Source organism: Megascapheus bottae, chromosome 2 (genome assembly GCF_031878675.1).
Source record: "Megascapheus bottae isolate mThoBot1 chromosome 2, mThoBot2.hap1, whole genome shotgun sequence".
Taxonomy (NCBI): domain Eukaryota; kingdom Metazoa; phylum Chordata; class Mammalia; order Rodentia; family Geomyidae; genus Megascapheus; species Megascapheus bottae.
This window is the reverse complement of record NC_143510.1, coordinates 67,933,603-67,952,538: the sequence shown is the minus strand read 5'-3', so window position 1 is coordinate 67,952,538 and position 18,936 is coordinate 67,933,603. Positions and strand designations below refer to the sequence as shown.

The 18,936-nt window shown below is 39.9% G+C and overlaps 1 protein-coding gene across 3 annotated transcripts in view; it reads left to right on the top strand.

Annotated features, from left to right (window-relative positions):
- Positions 1-866: 866 nt before the first annotated feature.
- Positions 867-18,936, top strand: part of Pawr (pro-apoptotic WT1 regulator) — a 66,560-nt gene continuing 48,490 nt past the window's right edge. For all 3 annotated transcript variants that reach the window (XM_090328300.1, XM_090328299.1, XM_090328301.1), the window contains exon 1: positions 867-1,545. In XM_090328300.1, coding sequence (XP_090184426.1) covers positions 1,021-1,545 — 525 coding nt within the window. In that variant the 5' untranslated portion in view covers positions 867-1,020. The remainder of the gene's footprint in view (positions 1,546-18,936) is intronic.

The window sequence follows — 18,936 nt, the reverse complement described above, 5'->3', positions numbered from 1 at the left end:
GGTCGGAGTCCGCCGGAGGAGGAGGGAGGGCCGCGGGGAGGGGCGGGGCCGGACGCCGGGCCGCGCACCTGAGCGCGAGGTGGGCGGGCCCGCGGAGGGTGGGCGTGGCGTCAGCGGGCAGGCCCCGCCCACCCTCCGCGGCCCCTTGCCCGGCGCAGCGCTTCGGCTCTTTCCGTCCGACTTCGGCACCACTCGGGTCTCGGCCGCCCCTGACTCCAGCTCCCTCTCTCTCCTCACCGCTCTCCACTCGCCCCGAGACCGCCGCGAGTTCAGGAACGGCGAGTTTGCCCGCCGCTGTGGCTGCGCGGGCGCGTGCGTGTGCGTGCGTGTGCGTGCGTGTGCCCGGAGAGCCATCGGTTCACCTGGGCGTTTCCTCCCAGCCCCGCGCCCGGTGCCCCGCCAACTCCACAGAGGTAAGGGGGGCTGCGCCCGACCCGCGCCCTCCCCCCCTCACTGTCCCCACTCAGCCGGGCAGCCGCTGCGTCCCCGCCTCCTCCGGGAGCGGCGGGGAGGCTCCGCGTTCGGTGCCCGGACCTTGGAGCGGGAGACGGCTGGACGCGCCAACAGGTGGCGGCGGGGTCGGGTCGGGGCTGCGGACCCCGGCGGGACGGGACGGGGCGGGCCCCGGGGGTGGGGTCGGCTCATCTCCCCTCCCCTCCAGGGGCGGCGACCGTCGGGGCCCCGGGTGAAGGTGCGCGGGGAGACTTGGGCGGGTGAGGGCGCGGCGGCGGCGGCTCTGGGCCGGCGGGGGAACCCGAGGGCGCGCGCAGAGGGGTCGCTCTGGGGGCGCGGCCCGGGCAGACCCGCGGGGCACTGACGCTTCTCCTCCCGCGCCCCCTTTTGTGTTTACCTCCGTAGCTCACACACCCCGTCAGCTTGCCGGCGGGAGTCCGGACTGCCCGGCCCGGAGGAGGAGGAGGAGGGAGGGGGGGGTCGCTGCCTTCTGCCTCCCCTCGGCTGCGGGAAGGAGGAGCCGGGTAGGTGGCCCGAGGTGAGCACCCGGCCGGTCCCTTAGGGAACATGGCGACCGGTGGCTACCGGACAGGCAGCAGCACCACAGACTTCCTGGAGGAATGGAAGGCGAAGCGCGAGAAGATGCGCGCCAAGCAGAACCCCTCGAGTTCGGCCGCCCCGACTGGGGGCGGCGGCGGCGGCGGCGACCCGGCCGGGAAGCCCCCAGTCGGGGCGCCGGGCACCCTGGCGACCGCCAACGAACTCAACAACAACCTCCCAGGTGGTTCGGCCGCACCTGCTGTCCCCGGCCCCGGGGGCGTGAACTGCTCCTCCGCCTCCTCCTCCTCCGCGGCTGCCACCACAGCCCTGGCCCGGGCCGGTCCTCCAGGTCCGAGGAGACCCGAGGACGACCCCCCTGCCGCCGCCGGAGGCATCGCAACTCCCCGGGGTGACGAAGAAGACCCGGACGGCGCCCCGGAGAAGGGCAGGAGCTCGGGCCCTAGTGCCCGGAAAGGCAAGGGGCAGATCGAGAAGAGGAAGCTGCGGGAGAAGCGGCGCTCCACCGGCGTGGTCAACATTCCCGCTGCGGAGGTGAGTCGAGCGGGGCCGGGGTCGGGGGCCGGGGGCCGGGGCTGGGCTCAGCGGGGGCGCCTGCCTGCGGTGCCTCCCGGCGCCGTGCTAGCTCCCCTCTGTGTTGCTCCAGCTCGCGCAGCCTCTCCTTGTTCCGAGTCTGGCAGGCAAGGGTGGATGGAGTTTTACTTTGAGCAAATGCTTCCTGGGAAGTTCCCCAAACCCCAAGGACGACACGTCCTTCTCTTCCCACCCACCCCCCCTCCAGTTCTCAGAGCTTTAGAATGCTAGAAAAACTGCTTTCTAATGCTGGAAGAGACAGCTTGCCTACTAGACATATCCGTTTATGTTTGATCAGTTAGGAAAATTTCATTCCTGGCAGTGATGATGGAGTTTCCCACGTGCCCACGCCAAGTTATCAAGATTGTTTATCTCTTCCCTCTTAGCAGTGTTTACAAGCACCTGTAAAGAAAATGTGGCCTTAGGAATATCGCATCCATACCCGGTCCTATATGAATCAGCTCTTTATTAACTAGTGCTCTACAACAGACTTAAAAAAAATTTTTTTTCTCCATGAGTGATATTTGGGTCAGCAAAGGGTGCTGAAACAACTCAACAAGCTTAGAAAGACCTCTTCTGGTATTTAAGTGTCTGTGATAGGTGTGAGTTCTGTGTGTGTTTCTGATGAGTTTAAAAACATTTCGTCAGTCAGCTGCTGCCTGGAGATATACACACACAAAAATGTATGTAGTGTGTAATCTGCATAATCAACTCGATTCAACAAAACAGAACAACCCCAGACAAGTTTAGGTAACTTCTTTATAGTGCCTGTGTTTGCAAAGTGGTTTAACTACCTTGTTTCATTCAAGTCTTCACAACTTTTTCTGAATAGATTTTTATATTTCACCTTCCCCCCCTCCCACCAAGCATGTGTCAAGTCCCAGGTTTGATCCCTAGCCTTGTAGGACCCTGGTGTGGTGTCACAGGCTTGTTATGTCAGTGCTAGGAAGGCTGAGACAGGAGGGTCATGAGTTCAAGGCCACACTGGACTCAGCTATGTCTTGAGGAAAAATTAACTTTGTGATTTAAGTGAAAGTATTTGCAATAATATACCTCATGTTGAAATATTAAGCATTTCTGTACCTGGAGTGCCTCTGTAGGGTGAACTTTCCTTTGAATGTTTTTAGAGATTATCAGCCAGAAGAACTGTCCTCTGTGGTTTGCTACTTGTACAAAATATCTGCTATTCATTAAATTGCTTTCAAAGGAATTTATGAGTGGTAATCAAATTTCCAGGATTTTTTTTTTAGACATAAAAATATGGGGATTAAAGGGAAATGGAAGACAAGACTTTGAAAATGCTACAGTCTTTGACTTTAAAAAGTAGCTTATGGGCCAAATAAAAGAATTTGTTATTTTTCTCATTGTTCATCTGACAGGGATCTTATTTTGGGAAATATCTTGGCAGATGTTAAACTTCACTTTCTGTCTGGCTGTCTGTACTAAAATTATATTTTAAAGTACTTTAAAAAGCCAAGAGTGATCTTCACTAGGGGAAATCAGAAGAGTGTACATTGGGAGATCTGAAGAATCATCCTTTGTTAACTCCTTTCTGTGAGGGAACCCAGTGCTGAGAATGTAGATGACTCCCCACTACAATTGAGTCTAATGCTTTGGAATGTTTTTCGTTTGGGTGTTGGCAACTCCTAAATTTAATCTTCCTTAAAAACAAACAACCCAGGGTACCATTTTTTTTTCTTGTCTGTGGAATTTGAACCTTTTTTATTGACTAGGGATTTGAGGGCTGCTTTCTCTCAGTGGTAACTATGGCTCTCTGTGTTTCAAGCTGTAGGAACAAACAAAACAAAGTAATATTTTACCACAGTAATTAATTAGCAGGCACACTTCTTGAATGCCTCCTTTCCAGTTTTTTCAGGCATTTACTGCAAAGCATAGAAGCTAGTCCTTTCCTATGGGTCTTCAGATTTTTTTTTTTTTAGAATTATATACTATTTCTCCTAGTTTGCAACAGTGAGAAGGGGTTTGTTGTTGTAATATAGTTTTGCACTGTGGTTTCATAAAGTCATACTATATTTTATAAATCTTCCAGGTATTAAAAATATGTAAAGGGATGAAACCCACCAGTCTGTCGGTAGTTAAAAGTAGATATATTTCATTTGATGTTGAGTAAGGTTCTTCTGACTTCCATATAATATTCCCAACCAAGTTTATATTACATTACCATATGGCAGAGGACCTATTTTGGTGGTTAAGAAATACTGTTCTTGGGTTGGGAGTGTGGCCTAGTGGTAGAGTGCTTGCCTGGCATTCATGAAGCCCTGGGTTTGATTCCTCAGTACCACATACACAGAAAAAGCTGGCAGTGGTGCTGTGGCTCAAGTGACAGAGCGCTAGCCTTGAGCAAAAAGTGTTCAAGGACCGTGTCCAGGGCCTGTGTTCAAGCCCCAAAACTGGCAAAAAAAAAAAGAAAGACAGAAAGACTGTTCTTTCAGGAAGTATATATGAAACATTTCCAGGACACATTCACTGTAGCTTTCACTAACTTATGTTATGAGTGACAGTATTATATGATATTATTGTAAAGGTAATATTGTTAATGGCAGCCAAAGATACCCAAATCAAGTAGCAGAGAGTTTTAATAAAGAAAGCAGGTTAAGAGCTGAAACTGACTGATGTGGAGATAGGGAATAGGGTGGGTATTGTCTGTGATGACTTTTTTGTTGTCAGGATAATGTCTAGAGGGGTTATAGTTACATTTGTCAAGTAGTAGGTGCATTACTTCTCACACATTGATACTCCCTTCTATATTTTTGTCCCCCTTTCCCTCCCCCTGCCCTCTCCCAATCATCTTGTTTTCCCCACTTCCCTTTTCCATTTCAAATACACAAACGTATATACAATATACCAGGTAACTAAGTCAGATACAGTAACAATGAGATTAATCATAAGGGCAAAAAAAGAGAAGAGAAATAGCATAGTACATTAAGAACAATAATCACACAAGATAAAGCTATTGTTTTTATATCCTAGAGTTCCTTTTATTTAGTCTCATCCTCTATGACCTTATGTACCTAGGTTTTGAGCTATTGTAATCCTCTGCTAGGAGAGTCCTATTTGTGTACTAATTATTACAAATGAGGGAAACCATTGAGCCTATGTTCCTTTGGGTCTGGACTCTTTAATGAGGAAATTTGTTCTCATTTATTAAGTAAAAAAAAAAATCAAAAATTTTTTCCTAGATTTTACTTTGTTTTTATTTTATTTACTTTTTTGGTAATGATTAATCTGAGATTGGTAATTTAGACATGACAACATACTTCCTACTAGTAATTTTTGTGTATGTTCGTTAGATTAGGCAAATGTTTACTGACATGTCAATTCCGGGTACCATCCTATGCAAACTGGAGACAACAAGAAAAATAAGGCAGCGTGCATTCTCATTGAGCTGTAATCTAGAAAGAATGATAAGGCATAATTACATGAAAAACCTAAAGTGCTGTGTGACAGTTTTAAAAACGTGGTAATGAGGCATATAATTGATTGTTAGACTACTATGTATACAAAGGGAAAAATTGTGCTAGGACATACTATTGAGGACGAGAGTCTTGGATTGAGTCCCATATGTTTTTGTACCTCTGTATTTATACATGTATCCTCATATACATCTATACAGAGAATAGTACTTTACATTTCACAGTGCAGGGTTTAACTTTGGCACCACGATGATACCACGTGCTGATCTTAAAATAAATGCTCCCCTTGCCCTTTCTGCCCTCCACTCCCCCACTCCCTTATGATTTAATGGTTCTGGGATGGATCCCAGACATTGATGTTTTTATAAGTTCCCCATGTAATTCTAATGTGAGTTCGGGTTAAGAACTATTAGGAATTCTGAGGATATAGGAAGGAGTAGAAAACAGGCACTGCCCACCAAGTGTTCTCAAGTAAAATAAGGGAATATGAAAAAACACAAGGAATATAGTTTAGTGTCTGAGCAGCATACCTGCTTTCACAGAGAAGTTGGCCACAACTTCCTAGACAATTGTGAATATGTTCTTACAATGTCTGTGAAGTTACTGCCATTGCATAGATTTATACCAGTGAGTTAATAGCGGTAGTACCACAGTGAATAGGAGCTCTCCATTGGTAGTGGTGACACTAAAGTTTTGGTTTAAGTCTAAAAAGTACACCTATAGCAAGCTCCATGACCACCCCCCCCAAAAAAAAATAAAAAGTAAACCTATATTGAAAGCTTGCATTTGTGTAGTGGTGCTGTAGTATTCAGAATACCAGTCTCATCCTATCTGTCTCATGTGGTGGTTATTATTGTGTGTGTGTGTGTGTGTGTGTGCGTGTGCGTGTGCGTGTGTGTGTTCTGAGGTTTGAACTCTGGGCCTGTGCACTGTCCCTATGCTTTTGTGCTCAAGGCTGGTGGTCTACCACCTGAGCCACAGCTTCACTTCAGGCATTTTGTGTAGTTTAGTAGATAAGACTTAAAGTCATTTGGCAGTTTGGGTAGTTTAGTAAAGACTTACAGACTTTACCTGCCTTGGTTGACTTCACATTGCAAACCTCAGATCTCAGCCTCCTAAATGGCTAGTAGATAGGCATGAGCCATCAGCACCCCACTGATTATTATTTTATCTCTGTTTTCAGAGGAACAAATTAAGGCATAGAGAATAAATGCCTCAAAATCAAATGTGCAATTACTTGTCACTTTATAAAGATTGCATAGGAAGAAAGTGATTGGACGGCATTTTAGATATTCTTGTGTTTTGTATAAGTGTGCATCTGAGGGGATTTTTAGAGAATTTACCTGTCTTCCATTATTTAGCATATTTCCTTAGGTTTTTTTTTCCCCCTTCAGTTGTTATCAAAGTCATCTTAATTAATGTAAACATCTACATGAAGAAAACAGTGAAAGTGGAGCAATAGAAATTGAAGTGAAATTTGTAGGTATGGAGATGGCTTTCTGATCTTCTACCCTCTCATCTATAGTTTACTTGGCTAGATTTTGAACACTAGACCACCAGCAAAGTATAAAATTATTTTTGGCTAGCAGTTAAAAAATGTAGATTTTGGTATTACTTAAATGAAACATTAATCTGTCAGAATGAGCTGTCTACTCCATAATTTAAAGTTGAATAGCAAAAGGGAGGATAAAAAATCATTTACTATGCAGAGCACGCTTACACAGAATCACAATGGAGAGTATGATTATTCAGGGTATCTATTGAGTACTGTATAGTACATGTTCTACTTGGTAAGCTGTAAATCCAGGTAAATTAAGAAATGCATTTTGGTAATCCCATTATGTTCCAGACTATCCACCTTGCTATGTGATGAGTCAAGAGAGAAATTAAAGATGACTCAGAGTTGGAGAAAATTTGGCTTTTGAATGGGGTCAATATAGGATAAACACCGTGGTTGCTTAGTCAGATGCAAAGTACGTGTGTTTGAGCTTATTAGTAAAGCAAATTGAAATTTCAACATTACCAGGGTTTGTAATGCTTTGTTTGATCTAGGATGCTATTTCTCATAAAAATAATAATTCTTAGTGCAGATTACTTTGATAATACGATCATTGTCAGGTGGTATTCTAAGCACTTTGCACATACTGGTGCATTTAATTGTCACTGCAGCCCTAAGGGGAAATGGGGCAGAGACTGCAGGTTGCTATGTTGCCTGAGGTTATCTGTGTAGTGACAAGTAGAGACAGTATGCCTTTGCAGTCTGTCCTTACTAACTGCCTTATTATATTTGGCTGCATTATGTACACACCATGTAAGAAACACTAAGATCGTGTGGCACAATTTAAGATGCTGAGATAACAGCTATAATATAAAATTTGAAATATAAAATATAAAATTTGAAATTAGACTTTGTAAAAGATAAAGTGGAACTTTAGTGGAACAAATTGAGAACTAAATTTTAAATATTAACTTTAAAATTCTGACTTAAAATTATTATCAAACTTATGGCTTGTTCATGTTCTTTGTTGTTTTGATATTGGTTCCCAGCTATGATATAAGCTGAAAAGTAATTAGGCTTTTTAATATTAATGCTGATACAGTCTTCTAGAATTCAAAATTATTTGTAATTATTATCACCTTAATATTGTCAGTGCATTTTGTTCCTGTTAGAAATTGTGGTATCGTTCTCGCACCATAAAATTAATCCATTTAAAGTGTACAGTGTGGGGTTGGAGCTGTGTAGCTCAGTGGAATAGTGTTTGTCTATTTATGAAGCTCTGAATCCAATCCCCAGCACAGAGAAAAAAAAATGTATGGTTTTATTTTTTCTTGAAGTACACAAAATCAGGCATAAAATGCTTTTATTTTTTCATCTTCATTTTTCATTATGTCTTCAGAATGGGTGGTATCCAAGTGTTAGCTCTGTATTTAGTACAGTGATGAAAGAAATGGTGATGGAATATTCTCCGTTTAGGTTTCTCAAAATGTGGGCGCTTGTTACAGTTAGTTTGTATTGACTTTGGTATCAAGAATGTTTAGTGGATTGGAATTTCTTCAATTTATTTCAATTTTTACATGGAGTTTGCAGAGTTCTGCCTTAACCATTTGGGAATTGAGTCATAGTTTTAAACATGGAGTTTTAGACTGCTTACAGGCTTACAAATAGCAAAGTAGTATCTTAAAAGATGGGCTGGAGTTGGGTGATTGATCCCTTGTCCTAGTGTCACCTGTTTTATTTTAAATACACATAATTATACTGATAGTGTTTGCTATGACAGTGGAGGAAAGGAAGAGATTGAAATGAGAGATATTTTCATTAGAATTAAAAGTTACTGAGCTGAGAGTTTGGCCTAGTAGTAGAGTGCTTGCCTAGCATGCACGAAGACCGGGTTCTGTTCCTCGGTACCACATTCATAAGGGGAAAAAAATCCGGAAGTGGTGCTGAGGCTCAAGTGGTAGAGCTCTAGCCTTGAGAAAGTTCAACTTAGTCCCTGAGCTCAAGCCCAGGACTGGCAAAAAAAAGAAAAAAGAAAAAAGTCACAAAACTATATGCTTTGAACAGAAAAAGATTTTAGAAATGATCTAGTGAAAAAAACTGGCTGTGGTTCCATACCTGTAATCTGAAAGTTGGGAGCCTGAAATAGTGAAAATTTGAAGTCCAGTTTGGCTACACGGCAAGATCCTGTCTTTAAACTGAAATGTTGAATTGAATTCCCTTTGATCTACTACTTTAAAGATAATTTTTTAAAATAAAGGTTTTTTTTGAAGAAAGGAACTATCTTATTTATGTGTTCATTTATTGTATTTATTATGCCAGTACCTGTACTTGAATTCAGGATCTTGTGCTCTCTCAAAGATTTTTCTGTCCAGATTGGCTTCAGACTATGATCTTCAGATGTCAGCATCCTGAAAAGCTAGGGAGTACAAGTGGGAGTGATCTCTGGTTCATGTTTTGTTTTGTTTTTAAACAGTAGCATTAAGTCTTTGCAGAATGCTTTTACTTCAAAACATATACATATACATATTTCTATCTATCTATCTATTTTTTTTTTTTTTTGGTTGTGGGACTTGAATTCTGGGCCTGGGCGCTGTCCCTGAGCTCTTAAGCTCAAGGCTACCACCCTATCCTTTGAGCCACAATGCCACTTCCAGTTTTCTGGTAATTAATTGAAGATAAGAATCCCAGGGACTTTTTAGTGCCTAGACTGGCTTTGAAGGGGAGATCCTCAGATCTCAGCCTCCTAAGGAGTTAGGATTATAAGCGTGAGCCAGGTTTCTTATTTATAGCAGATCTTACCTCTAGAAAATTCCCACTGCTCCCACTGTCACTTTTAACAATACTTCCTACCCATTGGGGATCGGAGGTCTTCTCATTTCATTCCTTTCTCAGATATTCAGCCCTGCTTTTTAGTTCATTTTACCATGTAAGGATATTCTACTGGGGCCTGGCTTTATAACATTTGTTAATTGATTCTTTTTAAATTAGTTTATTCAGCATTTCTGCTGTGTGCTTGAGTCAGTGCTACAAGGGTATTCTCTAAGGAACTTCTAGTATTCTCTCAAGGGGGAAAAACAACCAACCAAAGCAGTTATAATTCAGTGCAATAATAGAGAAAAGAACAAATACTGAACTAGCAGAGAAGAGGGAGTCATCATTTAACAAAAGCAGGGACAGCTTTACACAAGATGAGTCCTGACTCTTTCTTGATCATAAGGATTTTTCCAGATGAAAGGACCAGGAACATCGTATTTAGGTAGAACAAATGGCATGTGTAGAGAGGCTCAGCTGGAAAATTATAGCTCTGTAGTGAATGTCTGCCATATACCCAGCACTGAGCAGGGGGCTTTCCGTGTTATTTCTCATCTTTACAATTCCCAAGGCAGCTTTTCTTTTTCTTTTTACAAGATGAGGAAGTTGAACCTCACAGAAGTTGTGACTTGCCTAAAGGCCGTGCTGGCAAAACTTTGCTTTGACTTCAAATCTGTTTGGATGCCAGGGCTTACGCATTGGTTATCATTGTTGAAAATAAGTATGATAGGTTCCAACAAAGGAAAAAATGGTGGTGAGAGTGAATGGATAAGAGGTAAGAAGGAATGACTTGGACCAGTTATGGGGATCCCAATGACATGTCAAGGAATTGAGACAGTATTCTGCTGTCCTTTGTATTATTGACTAGACATTTCCTTCCACTTTTTTCACACTTGTGTTTTCAGTGACTCCTTCCTAATATGAAATCATTGTTCAGGAAAAGACATATCTATTCAATAATAGTGAATGACAAGAAGTGGTCTAAAACTAATAGACCTGCAAGAAAACAAATCATAAATTAGAAACTAGGGAATAGGATCTGGCAAAATGATACTGATTCTTTTAACTGTGGAACTAAATGTTATTTATATAAGTATGTGAATAACCCAGATTCATGATAGGTGGATAGAATGGAGTGGAGATGAGGGGCTCTAGTGATGGTAAATTGTTAGGCTGCTGTGAGTATAACTAACTGTGGAGAAGTTTATTAGTTAAGTTTAGAAGTTCATTACTTTGGAATTTATCCTGCACTAATATTCAAGTAGACACTTATTGAACTTTCAGGTTCTTCCCATATTTTTGAATGTCTTTAAAGGATGAAATCATTGTCTTTGAATTTTTTCCTAAATATTTATTGTTTAGTTTGTACAAATATTCCTTTCTTTTGTTTTTCCTTTTATATACTTGGGGAACTAAAATTCTTTTCTAAGTCATGTTTTAAGAAATGCGTATTTTTTTATAATAATGTAGAAAATTGGAAATAAGCATAATCAGGATTGTGAAAGATGAAATGTAGATTACCATTTATGTCTGGCACATTTTCTTTCATTCTTATTTTTATACATTGGGATTAAGCTGTATATACATTTTTTAAAACCTTTCCTTAAACTTGTTTTTTGAAAGCAGACATGTTAATGATCTCTTTTAGTTTAGTATATAAGTGTGATTTACATAATCTAATGACTGTAATTTGTAGTTTTGAGATCTACTTTGTGAAATTATTTTTTATACACATAAAATGAGTATTTAGATATGTAGAGATTTAATCATTCTGCAAATAGTTACAACATTTTTGTTATCAGTATCCTATGAGCATCTTTGTATACCTGTAATATGTAGCTGTCTTGTTATTCTTAATGACTATAACGAGTGCTATAATTTGGATTTTCCATTGAGTTGCCTTGTAAGTTCATGTCATGTGTTAGACATTGTACTAGTCCTTTTGAGTTGCTTACACTTTCTTACTATTAGTTTCAGGATATGGACAAACTTTAAAGTTTGACTAATTTATAACTTAATTTGGTTATTATTCCAAGTTGATGTGAATGATAATTATTTTCTCATCAGCTTCATACTGACTTTTATCTGTGTCAATGAGTTAGGAAATTTCATTCTCAATCAGCACTTAGTCTCTGTTTATGAGACGAAACCACACCAAATTTTAACAGATACAATTTAATAGTATTGTTAGAGAACAGAGAAGGTAAATGGGAATATTAAGATATCATGGAAGTAACAATTAGAAGAAACCTTTTTTACTTTTCAAAAATTAAGAAAATTAAAAATTTTAAAGTTGTAAAAGGTTACTGAGAAAAAAGTGCTGGAAAAAAAGTCTAGAAGTGTGTTGAGCTTGTGGGGCTGAGACTCAGACATCTGAGAAGGAGGCTTTGTTTAGCTCTTCCTGGGTTACTAAGTTTCAAAGACTCAGATCTGTGGAGAGGGGCCTCCAACTCTGCTCTCTAGACTCTGGAGGGAGGCACATTAGGGGGCTAGTAAGGCTGGCTCAGCTGCTGCCACTTGAATAAGTACTGTCAGAAGGAAAAGTCAGGCTTAGGTGAAAGGGACAGAAACAGGGAGAGAGGAAGTCCCTGGAAGCAGAATGGAAGGAGCAGATCCTTTCTCCTTTCAGTTTCCCTCTAGCTTTGTATAACAAGAATGTGATTAATGTGGCTCACTTAATAATTGTGGCAATTGAGGAAGTTAACTTCTGCCTGTTTGGTAATATTGAGAAACAGTCATTCATATTTTAGTTGTCATTAAGAGAGTGTGTTTTAAAGATTACACATTAGTATATTAGAGATGAAGATATGCTTGGATTTTGCTTCCAAGTAGTACAGCCAAATAGAAGTGTCAGTGAAACTGGAAGTTGTTGAAACTGGTGATGCACAAACGAGGACACATTTTATTGTTTTCTCTATTGCTATGTATGTATGAAATTTTCTAGAAAAATAAAAATCTTCTTGGAGATGCATGCATGTTAAAACATTCTGGTTAAGAGGTTTGTGTGCAACCTGTGCAGACAGTAAGTCTGGTGATAAAAATCCTAGGATAAGCTGGAGAATGGGGGCTACAGGGTGGTGGCCGAGGGGAGTCAGGGATAGAACCTCTCAGGAACCAAGCTTTTGAATTGAAATCTGAATTTCAGGAAGGAGTGTTCATGTAAAAACCAGGGGAAGGGGGCCAGGAGCGTGGCCTAGTGGTAGAGTGCTTGCCTAGCATTCACGAAGCCCTAAGTTCGATATTCCTTGATACCACATACACAGAAAAGGTTGAAAGTGGTGCTGTGACTCGGGTGGTAGGGCACTAGCCTTGAGAAAGCCCAAGGACAGTGCCCAGGCCCTGAGTTCTAGCCCCAGGGCTGACAAAAAAAATCAGGGGAAAGTGTCCATAGCTAGAGTGATATATGTGTCAGGGAAGGCAGATACTAGATATAGGTCAAATGTTTTTAAAAAGAAGCAAATTAGAGTCTTCCTTTGACTATCCAAAGTCTTTAGCTTTCTAGAGCTCCTTAGAAATGTTTTACTTATTAGTTTCTATTGATTCAATGTAATTTTAGAAGAGACTGTGTACTTTCTTTTTGCCTAGCTTCATTTCTAGATGGCATATATTTTAATTTGGAGAAGCTGTTTTTACCTTAAATACACATAAGGTCAATGTTTCTAGTATGTTGGTTTAAACATTTCTTGTATACTTGAAGTCTACCCATGTAATTCTTCTGAGGTTGAGTAGCCTGTGGACAAAGGCAAGCTGATTAGGGAAACGAGAAGGTTTATTTTACCACAGTGAAAAATTTGACTTGTAGCATAGTCATCCAACATTGAAGTGACAGTGACATCACCTCATCAGGCAACTGGATGAAGAGAGAAACATAGGTTTTTTTTTGTTTGTTTGTTTTTTTGTGATTCATGGGGCTTGAACTTGGCCTGGGCATTATCCCTGAGCTCTTCAGCTCAAGGCTACCACCCTATCTTTCAGTCAAGCCCCACTTCCCACTTTCTAGAGGTTAATTGGAGATAAGGGTCCTTTTGTGCACGGACTGGATATGAACCATGATCCTCAGATCTCAGCCTCCTGAGTGGCTAGGATTACAGGCATGAGCCACCGCTTGGCAGAAACATAGGTTTTAATGTCCTCAGGCTTACGAGTAAATGATTCGCATTACCAGGGCAAAGAAAATTTCTTATAGCTTGAAACATTAAAGGCATTCTAGCTGGTTGCTGTTATTCATGCCTGTAATTTCAGCTACTCAGGATGCTGAGATCTGAGGATTGTGATTCCAAGCTAGTTCAGGCACTAAAAAGTCCATGAGACTTTTATCTCCAGTTAAGCACCAAAAAACAGAAAGTGGCGTTGTGGCTCAAGGGGTAGGGTGGTAGCTTTTTGTGACAAAACTCAGTCCCAGAGTTCAAGTCCTACAATCAGCAACAGCAACAAAAACTTATAAAATTTCATTTTAGAAAAAACAAAACAACCAAGTAGAAGAAAATAAGGTAATATAAAGAATCTTATGGATGATTGGTAGCACCCACTGTCAATAATTATCAGTTTATGGGCAATTGTATTTTTTCTAGCTTTTAAAATTATCATTATTTCTAGGAAATCCTACATACTTATTTCAGGTGTAAGCAGTATGAATTTATGAATGATAAAGGTTCTGTTTTTTTCTTTTTTTTAAAAGATAACCACAGTTCACCAGATTTTCATCTCAAGGCTACTGTCCTACCTATGAGCCAAACCCCACTTCCAGTTTTCTAGAGGTTAATTGGAGATAAGTGTCTCAGATCCTTTTGTGCCCAGGCTGGCTTTGAACCAGATCTCAGCCTCCTGAGTAGCTAGCATTACAGGCATGAGTCACTGCACCTGGCTGTTTTTTTTTTTTTTAAATAACTACAATGCACCTGTTATATGTAAAATATATACTTAGTTTATTTATTTTCCCCCTTTATATGATTTTTCATATATTTTTATTGTAATTAATAGAAGGGTTACATTATATTTGCCAGATAGAAGGCGCATTACTTCACAAACATTGATACCCTTTCTCATGTCTTGGTCCCCATTTCCCTCCCCCCACCCCTGCCCCTCATCTTGTTTTCCCCCCTTCCCTATCTTATTTCAAATGACCAAATAAACATATATACAATATATCAGATAACAAGGTAAAATACTCTAACAATATGAGGTAACCAAGGGACAGCAAAAGAAATGAGAGATAACAGTACATTAAGGATAACAATCACTCATTATATGGTTTTTGTTTCTATATCCTGGAGGTCCTTTCATTTAGTGACATACTATATGGCCTTACGTATCTAGGTTTTGCTCTATTGTAAATCTCTGCTAGGAGAACCCAGGGTTTCTACTGATTATGACAAATGAGGGAAACCATTGAGCCTATGTTCCTTTTAGTTTATTTTTTAAATAGGGTTTTATGCTTTTGCACTCTCCTATTATGACCTTCCTATCTCTGCCTCTCAGGTAGTATTTTTTTTTTCTTTTGCCAGTCCTGGAGCTTGAACTCAGGGCCTGAACACTGTCCTTGGGCTTTTTCTTCAAAGCAAGCATTCTGCCACTTGAGCCACAGCACCACTTCTGGCTTTTTCTATGTATGTGGTGCCGAGGAATTGAGCCTGGATCTTTGTGCATGCTAGGCAAGCACTCTACCACTAGGCTAAATTCCTGGTCCATCAGGTAGTAATTTTTTTTAATATCAAATATCCACTGTTCAAATTTTTATGAATGTCTGATACATATGTTTTGTCTAAAAGTCTATGCTGCAACTGGTTACTGTGTCTCTTGCCTTTTAGTTTTTATGTTCTCCCTCCCTTCCTCTCCCTTTCTTTCTCTTTCTCTTGCACTTCATTTGTTGCTTGAATATCACTGTGTTTACTAGTGTTTGCCTTTTTAAAAATAATAAGAAACTTATTGCAAGTAGGGCCTTGGTGAGTCACACCTATAATCCTTGCTACTCAGAAGGCTGAGATCTGAGAATCACAATTCAGAGCCAACCTGGGCAGGAAAGTTCATGAGACTCTTATCCTCAGTTAGCCAAGCAAAAAGCCAGAAGTGGAACTGTGGCTCAAGTGGTAGATCACCAGCTTTGAGAGAAAAAGCTCTTGAGGGTCAGCATTCAGGTTCTGAGTTCAAGCCCCAGTACACACAAATATCATAACAACCAAGAAACCCATTACATACTTACATGAATAACAGTTTTTAAAACTATTTGCCAAAATAAAAACTTAAAGATTGATGTGGTTTTATATTTTTGTAGCTCCTGTGATTGTCCTGCTGAACAGAATACAGCTGATTCGCCTATCTGCTTCACTGTTCAGTTTGTTGTGAAATCACATATCATGTAGCCCAAGGAGACTACATGTACAATAATGAAAGAATGAGATAGGGTGGAAAGGTCAGGTAACAGCTTAGTGTTATTGGGAAAATAATTTTGATATGTAGACCTTGTGAAAGAATCCTAGGGATCCCCAGGAGTGTTCCTGGACTGTGTTTTGGTAGATACTGGCTTATGTCCATTTTTACTAGTGGTTGTAAAATGGGATAGTCTGTTACTGCTTTTTTCCTTCATAGTTTAGAAATTTTCTGTCATCAGTAATTTACCTTGAGACAATTTTGTACAAATAAGGTAGGTGAAATGCTGAAGAGATAGAATCTTTATTACATTTGTTTCACTACATGAAAAAGATAAGAGGACTGAACCCCATTTGTACTAATTGAACTACTTCCACTTAGAGAGTGATACAAGTTAAACGAAGGCCTCTGCTCATTCCAGTTGCCCTCTTAAATTATTAACGTGTAGTTTGTGTCTTACAGGGTTCTTATTTTAGTACTATATCAAATAACATAATCTAAGAAACTTGCTTGAGGAGTCTAAAAGGGATGAGAATCTTTCAAGTTATCAGATGTTGTCACCTGTTTGCTTCCTTTATAGAAACATAATGATTAAGAAGATAATGTTTATGGATTGCTTAAAGTTCTCTTTTGTGGAGAGTTGTTATTGTTAACTGCATAGGAGGAAAAAACATAGGCTGTTTGGATTTGTAGAATTTTGCTGAAGTTGGTTTTTTTTTTTTTTTTAAACTAAACTGTTTCTAATTTGCTTCCAGAATTACTTCCAAATTTTGGTCAGTCTTGAAGCAAGATATGTGTTGGAACCTGTCACAAATGATAAAACCCAGAGAATAGAACTTGGAATGGAATGAAGTCTACAGAGAGGAGATATATGGCAGAGGAGCATAAGCAATAGATTAATTAGGCATAATAAACTTAATTTTTGCCCTTAAACACAAATGAAAGGGGAAGGTCATCTTAATTCCTTACTTACATATACTTGAGATGAAATGTGAAGTCTGTTTTCCTGTACTTTAATTGACTTCTGGAATTTTTATGATATGATAGAAATATGTTGAGATGAGTTTATTGAGCCAACTATCTATAGATCTTAAAATATTTGGCAGTTTAAATAGTTATTTAATGTGGGTTGGCAGGAAGAAAGATATGAGTTGAAGGATGGAAGGAAGCTGACCCAAGTGGAATAATCTGTCAGCATAAAGATCTTTTCCAGTTAGACTTACTCTGTTGGTTTTGGACCTGATGAAAATTGATGTAGAGATAAGAATTTAATATCATATTTTGCTTTAAAGATCTATTTTAGTTATGTATTTGTAGAGTATAAGCAAATGAAAAAACTTGTGGGGCACAGTGGCTCATACCTGTAATCCTAGGTACTCAGGAGGCAGAGATCTGAGGATCATGGTTTGACTAGGTGGTACAGGAAAGTTTGTGAGACTCATCTCCTGTTAGGCATTAAAAAGCCAGAAGCGAAACTATGAAATTACAGCTCAAGTGATAGAGCCCTAACTTTGAATGAAACAGCTAAAGAACAGTATAAGGCTCTGAGTTTAAGCTTTGGTATTGGCACACAAAATAATTTTTGTACTTATATAATATCTTTGAAGAAAATTAGATTTTTTTGATCTTATGAGCAGTACTATCATTCCATGTAAATATGTCAGATTAGAGAAAAAATTTATGTACCATTCTTATTGTATATAGCAAGCTTCCTTACAGTGCCTAGGTACTGTCCTTGTACTTTCTTAAGGCCAGAGTTCTACCACTTGACCCACAGTATTTCTGGCTTTTTCAGAAAGCATTGAACCCAGGGCTTGGTGCATGCTAGGCAAGAAATTTGTCCGTCTTTGGACAGCAACCTGTAAATGATTTCAAGCTTCCTAAATATTAACATTTACAGATACCCTGTTTGTAGTATGTTCATTTAATGCCTTTTAGTGGCTTAGCATGTTTTCCAAAATACTAACATAGGGTCTAACATTAAGTATTATGAGAAACTTTTAGCATTTTCTACTTATTATTTTTATAGCCTTATTTAATAAAATAGTTTATTACAGAGGGTGAAGTTTTTTTCTTGTCTTTCCTCTGCCCTCTTTAATTTCTTTCTAAAAAATACTTTGGAGGAGTATTTAGGCTTTTAAACCCAAATATTTTCTTTGTCAAATATCAGAAAAGAAAAAATATAAACAGGATGAGCCACAGACACAGTCTTCTCAATATCATAAAATAATTTTTAAAAACTTGATTAATACTTTTATAATTAAGAGTTTATAATTAATGTGAATGCTCAAGTGACTAAGTTGTTCCTTTTTAGTTGTGTAAGAATGCAATAAATATTCTGAATGATTGAAGATAAAATGTGTATGGTTGTAAAATGGGTTTACTGTGAAAAAATAGTTGAATGTGTTAGTCTTTAGGGATTGGTTGGTTTGGACAGTGTGTGGATTATTAGCTTTTCACTAGTGTTTCTTTTGTACAAATGGAGATTAGGCTGATGACATGAGGTAGAGGGTCAGAGCAGTGTTTTTACTATCATTAACAAATAAAGCCAGTCTGTTTGTAAAAGACTATACTTGTATTTGGACCTTTAGATTACTTATTTTAACATGTCCCTGCTGTATCACAGAGACTTTTTTTTCACTTGAAGTAAAATTCTAAAAATCCGAAAAAGACAACTGAATGTCAAGGGTCCAAAGATGAAATTTTTTCATTTTGATATATTTAATAAGTTGGATATAAACACTTAAAATAAGCAATTAAACATGGCTCTTTTTCATATTTATTTATTTTTAAATTGTTTATTAACTGGGTGTGGTGGCTCACACATGCAATCCTAGCTACTCAGGAGGCTGAGATCTGAGGATTGCAGTTCAAAGCCAGCCTATGCACTAAAGTCCGTTTTTTTTTTTTTTTTTTTTTTAATGGGTCATGGGGCTTGAAGTGTGGGCCTGGGCCTTGTCCTTGAGCTTTTCAGCTCTAGGCTACTGCCCTACCCCTTGGGCCACAGCCCTACTTCCCACTTTCTAGTGGTTAATTGGAGATAAGAGTTTCTTGTTCTTTAGTCCCAGGACTGGCTTTGGATTGTCAGCCTCAGATCTCAGCTTCCTGAGTAGCTAGGATTTCAGGAGTGAGCCACCTCACCTGGTTTTTCCCTGAGACCCTTATCTCCAATTAACTATCAGAAAACTTGAGGTGGCACTGTGCCTCAAGGGGTAGGGCAATAGCCTTGAGTTGAAGAGCTCA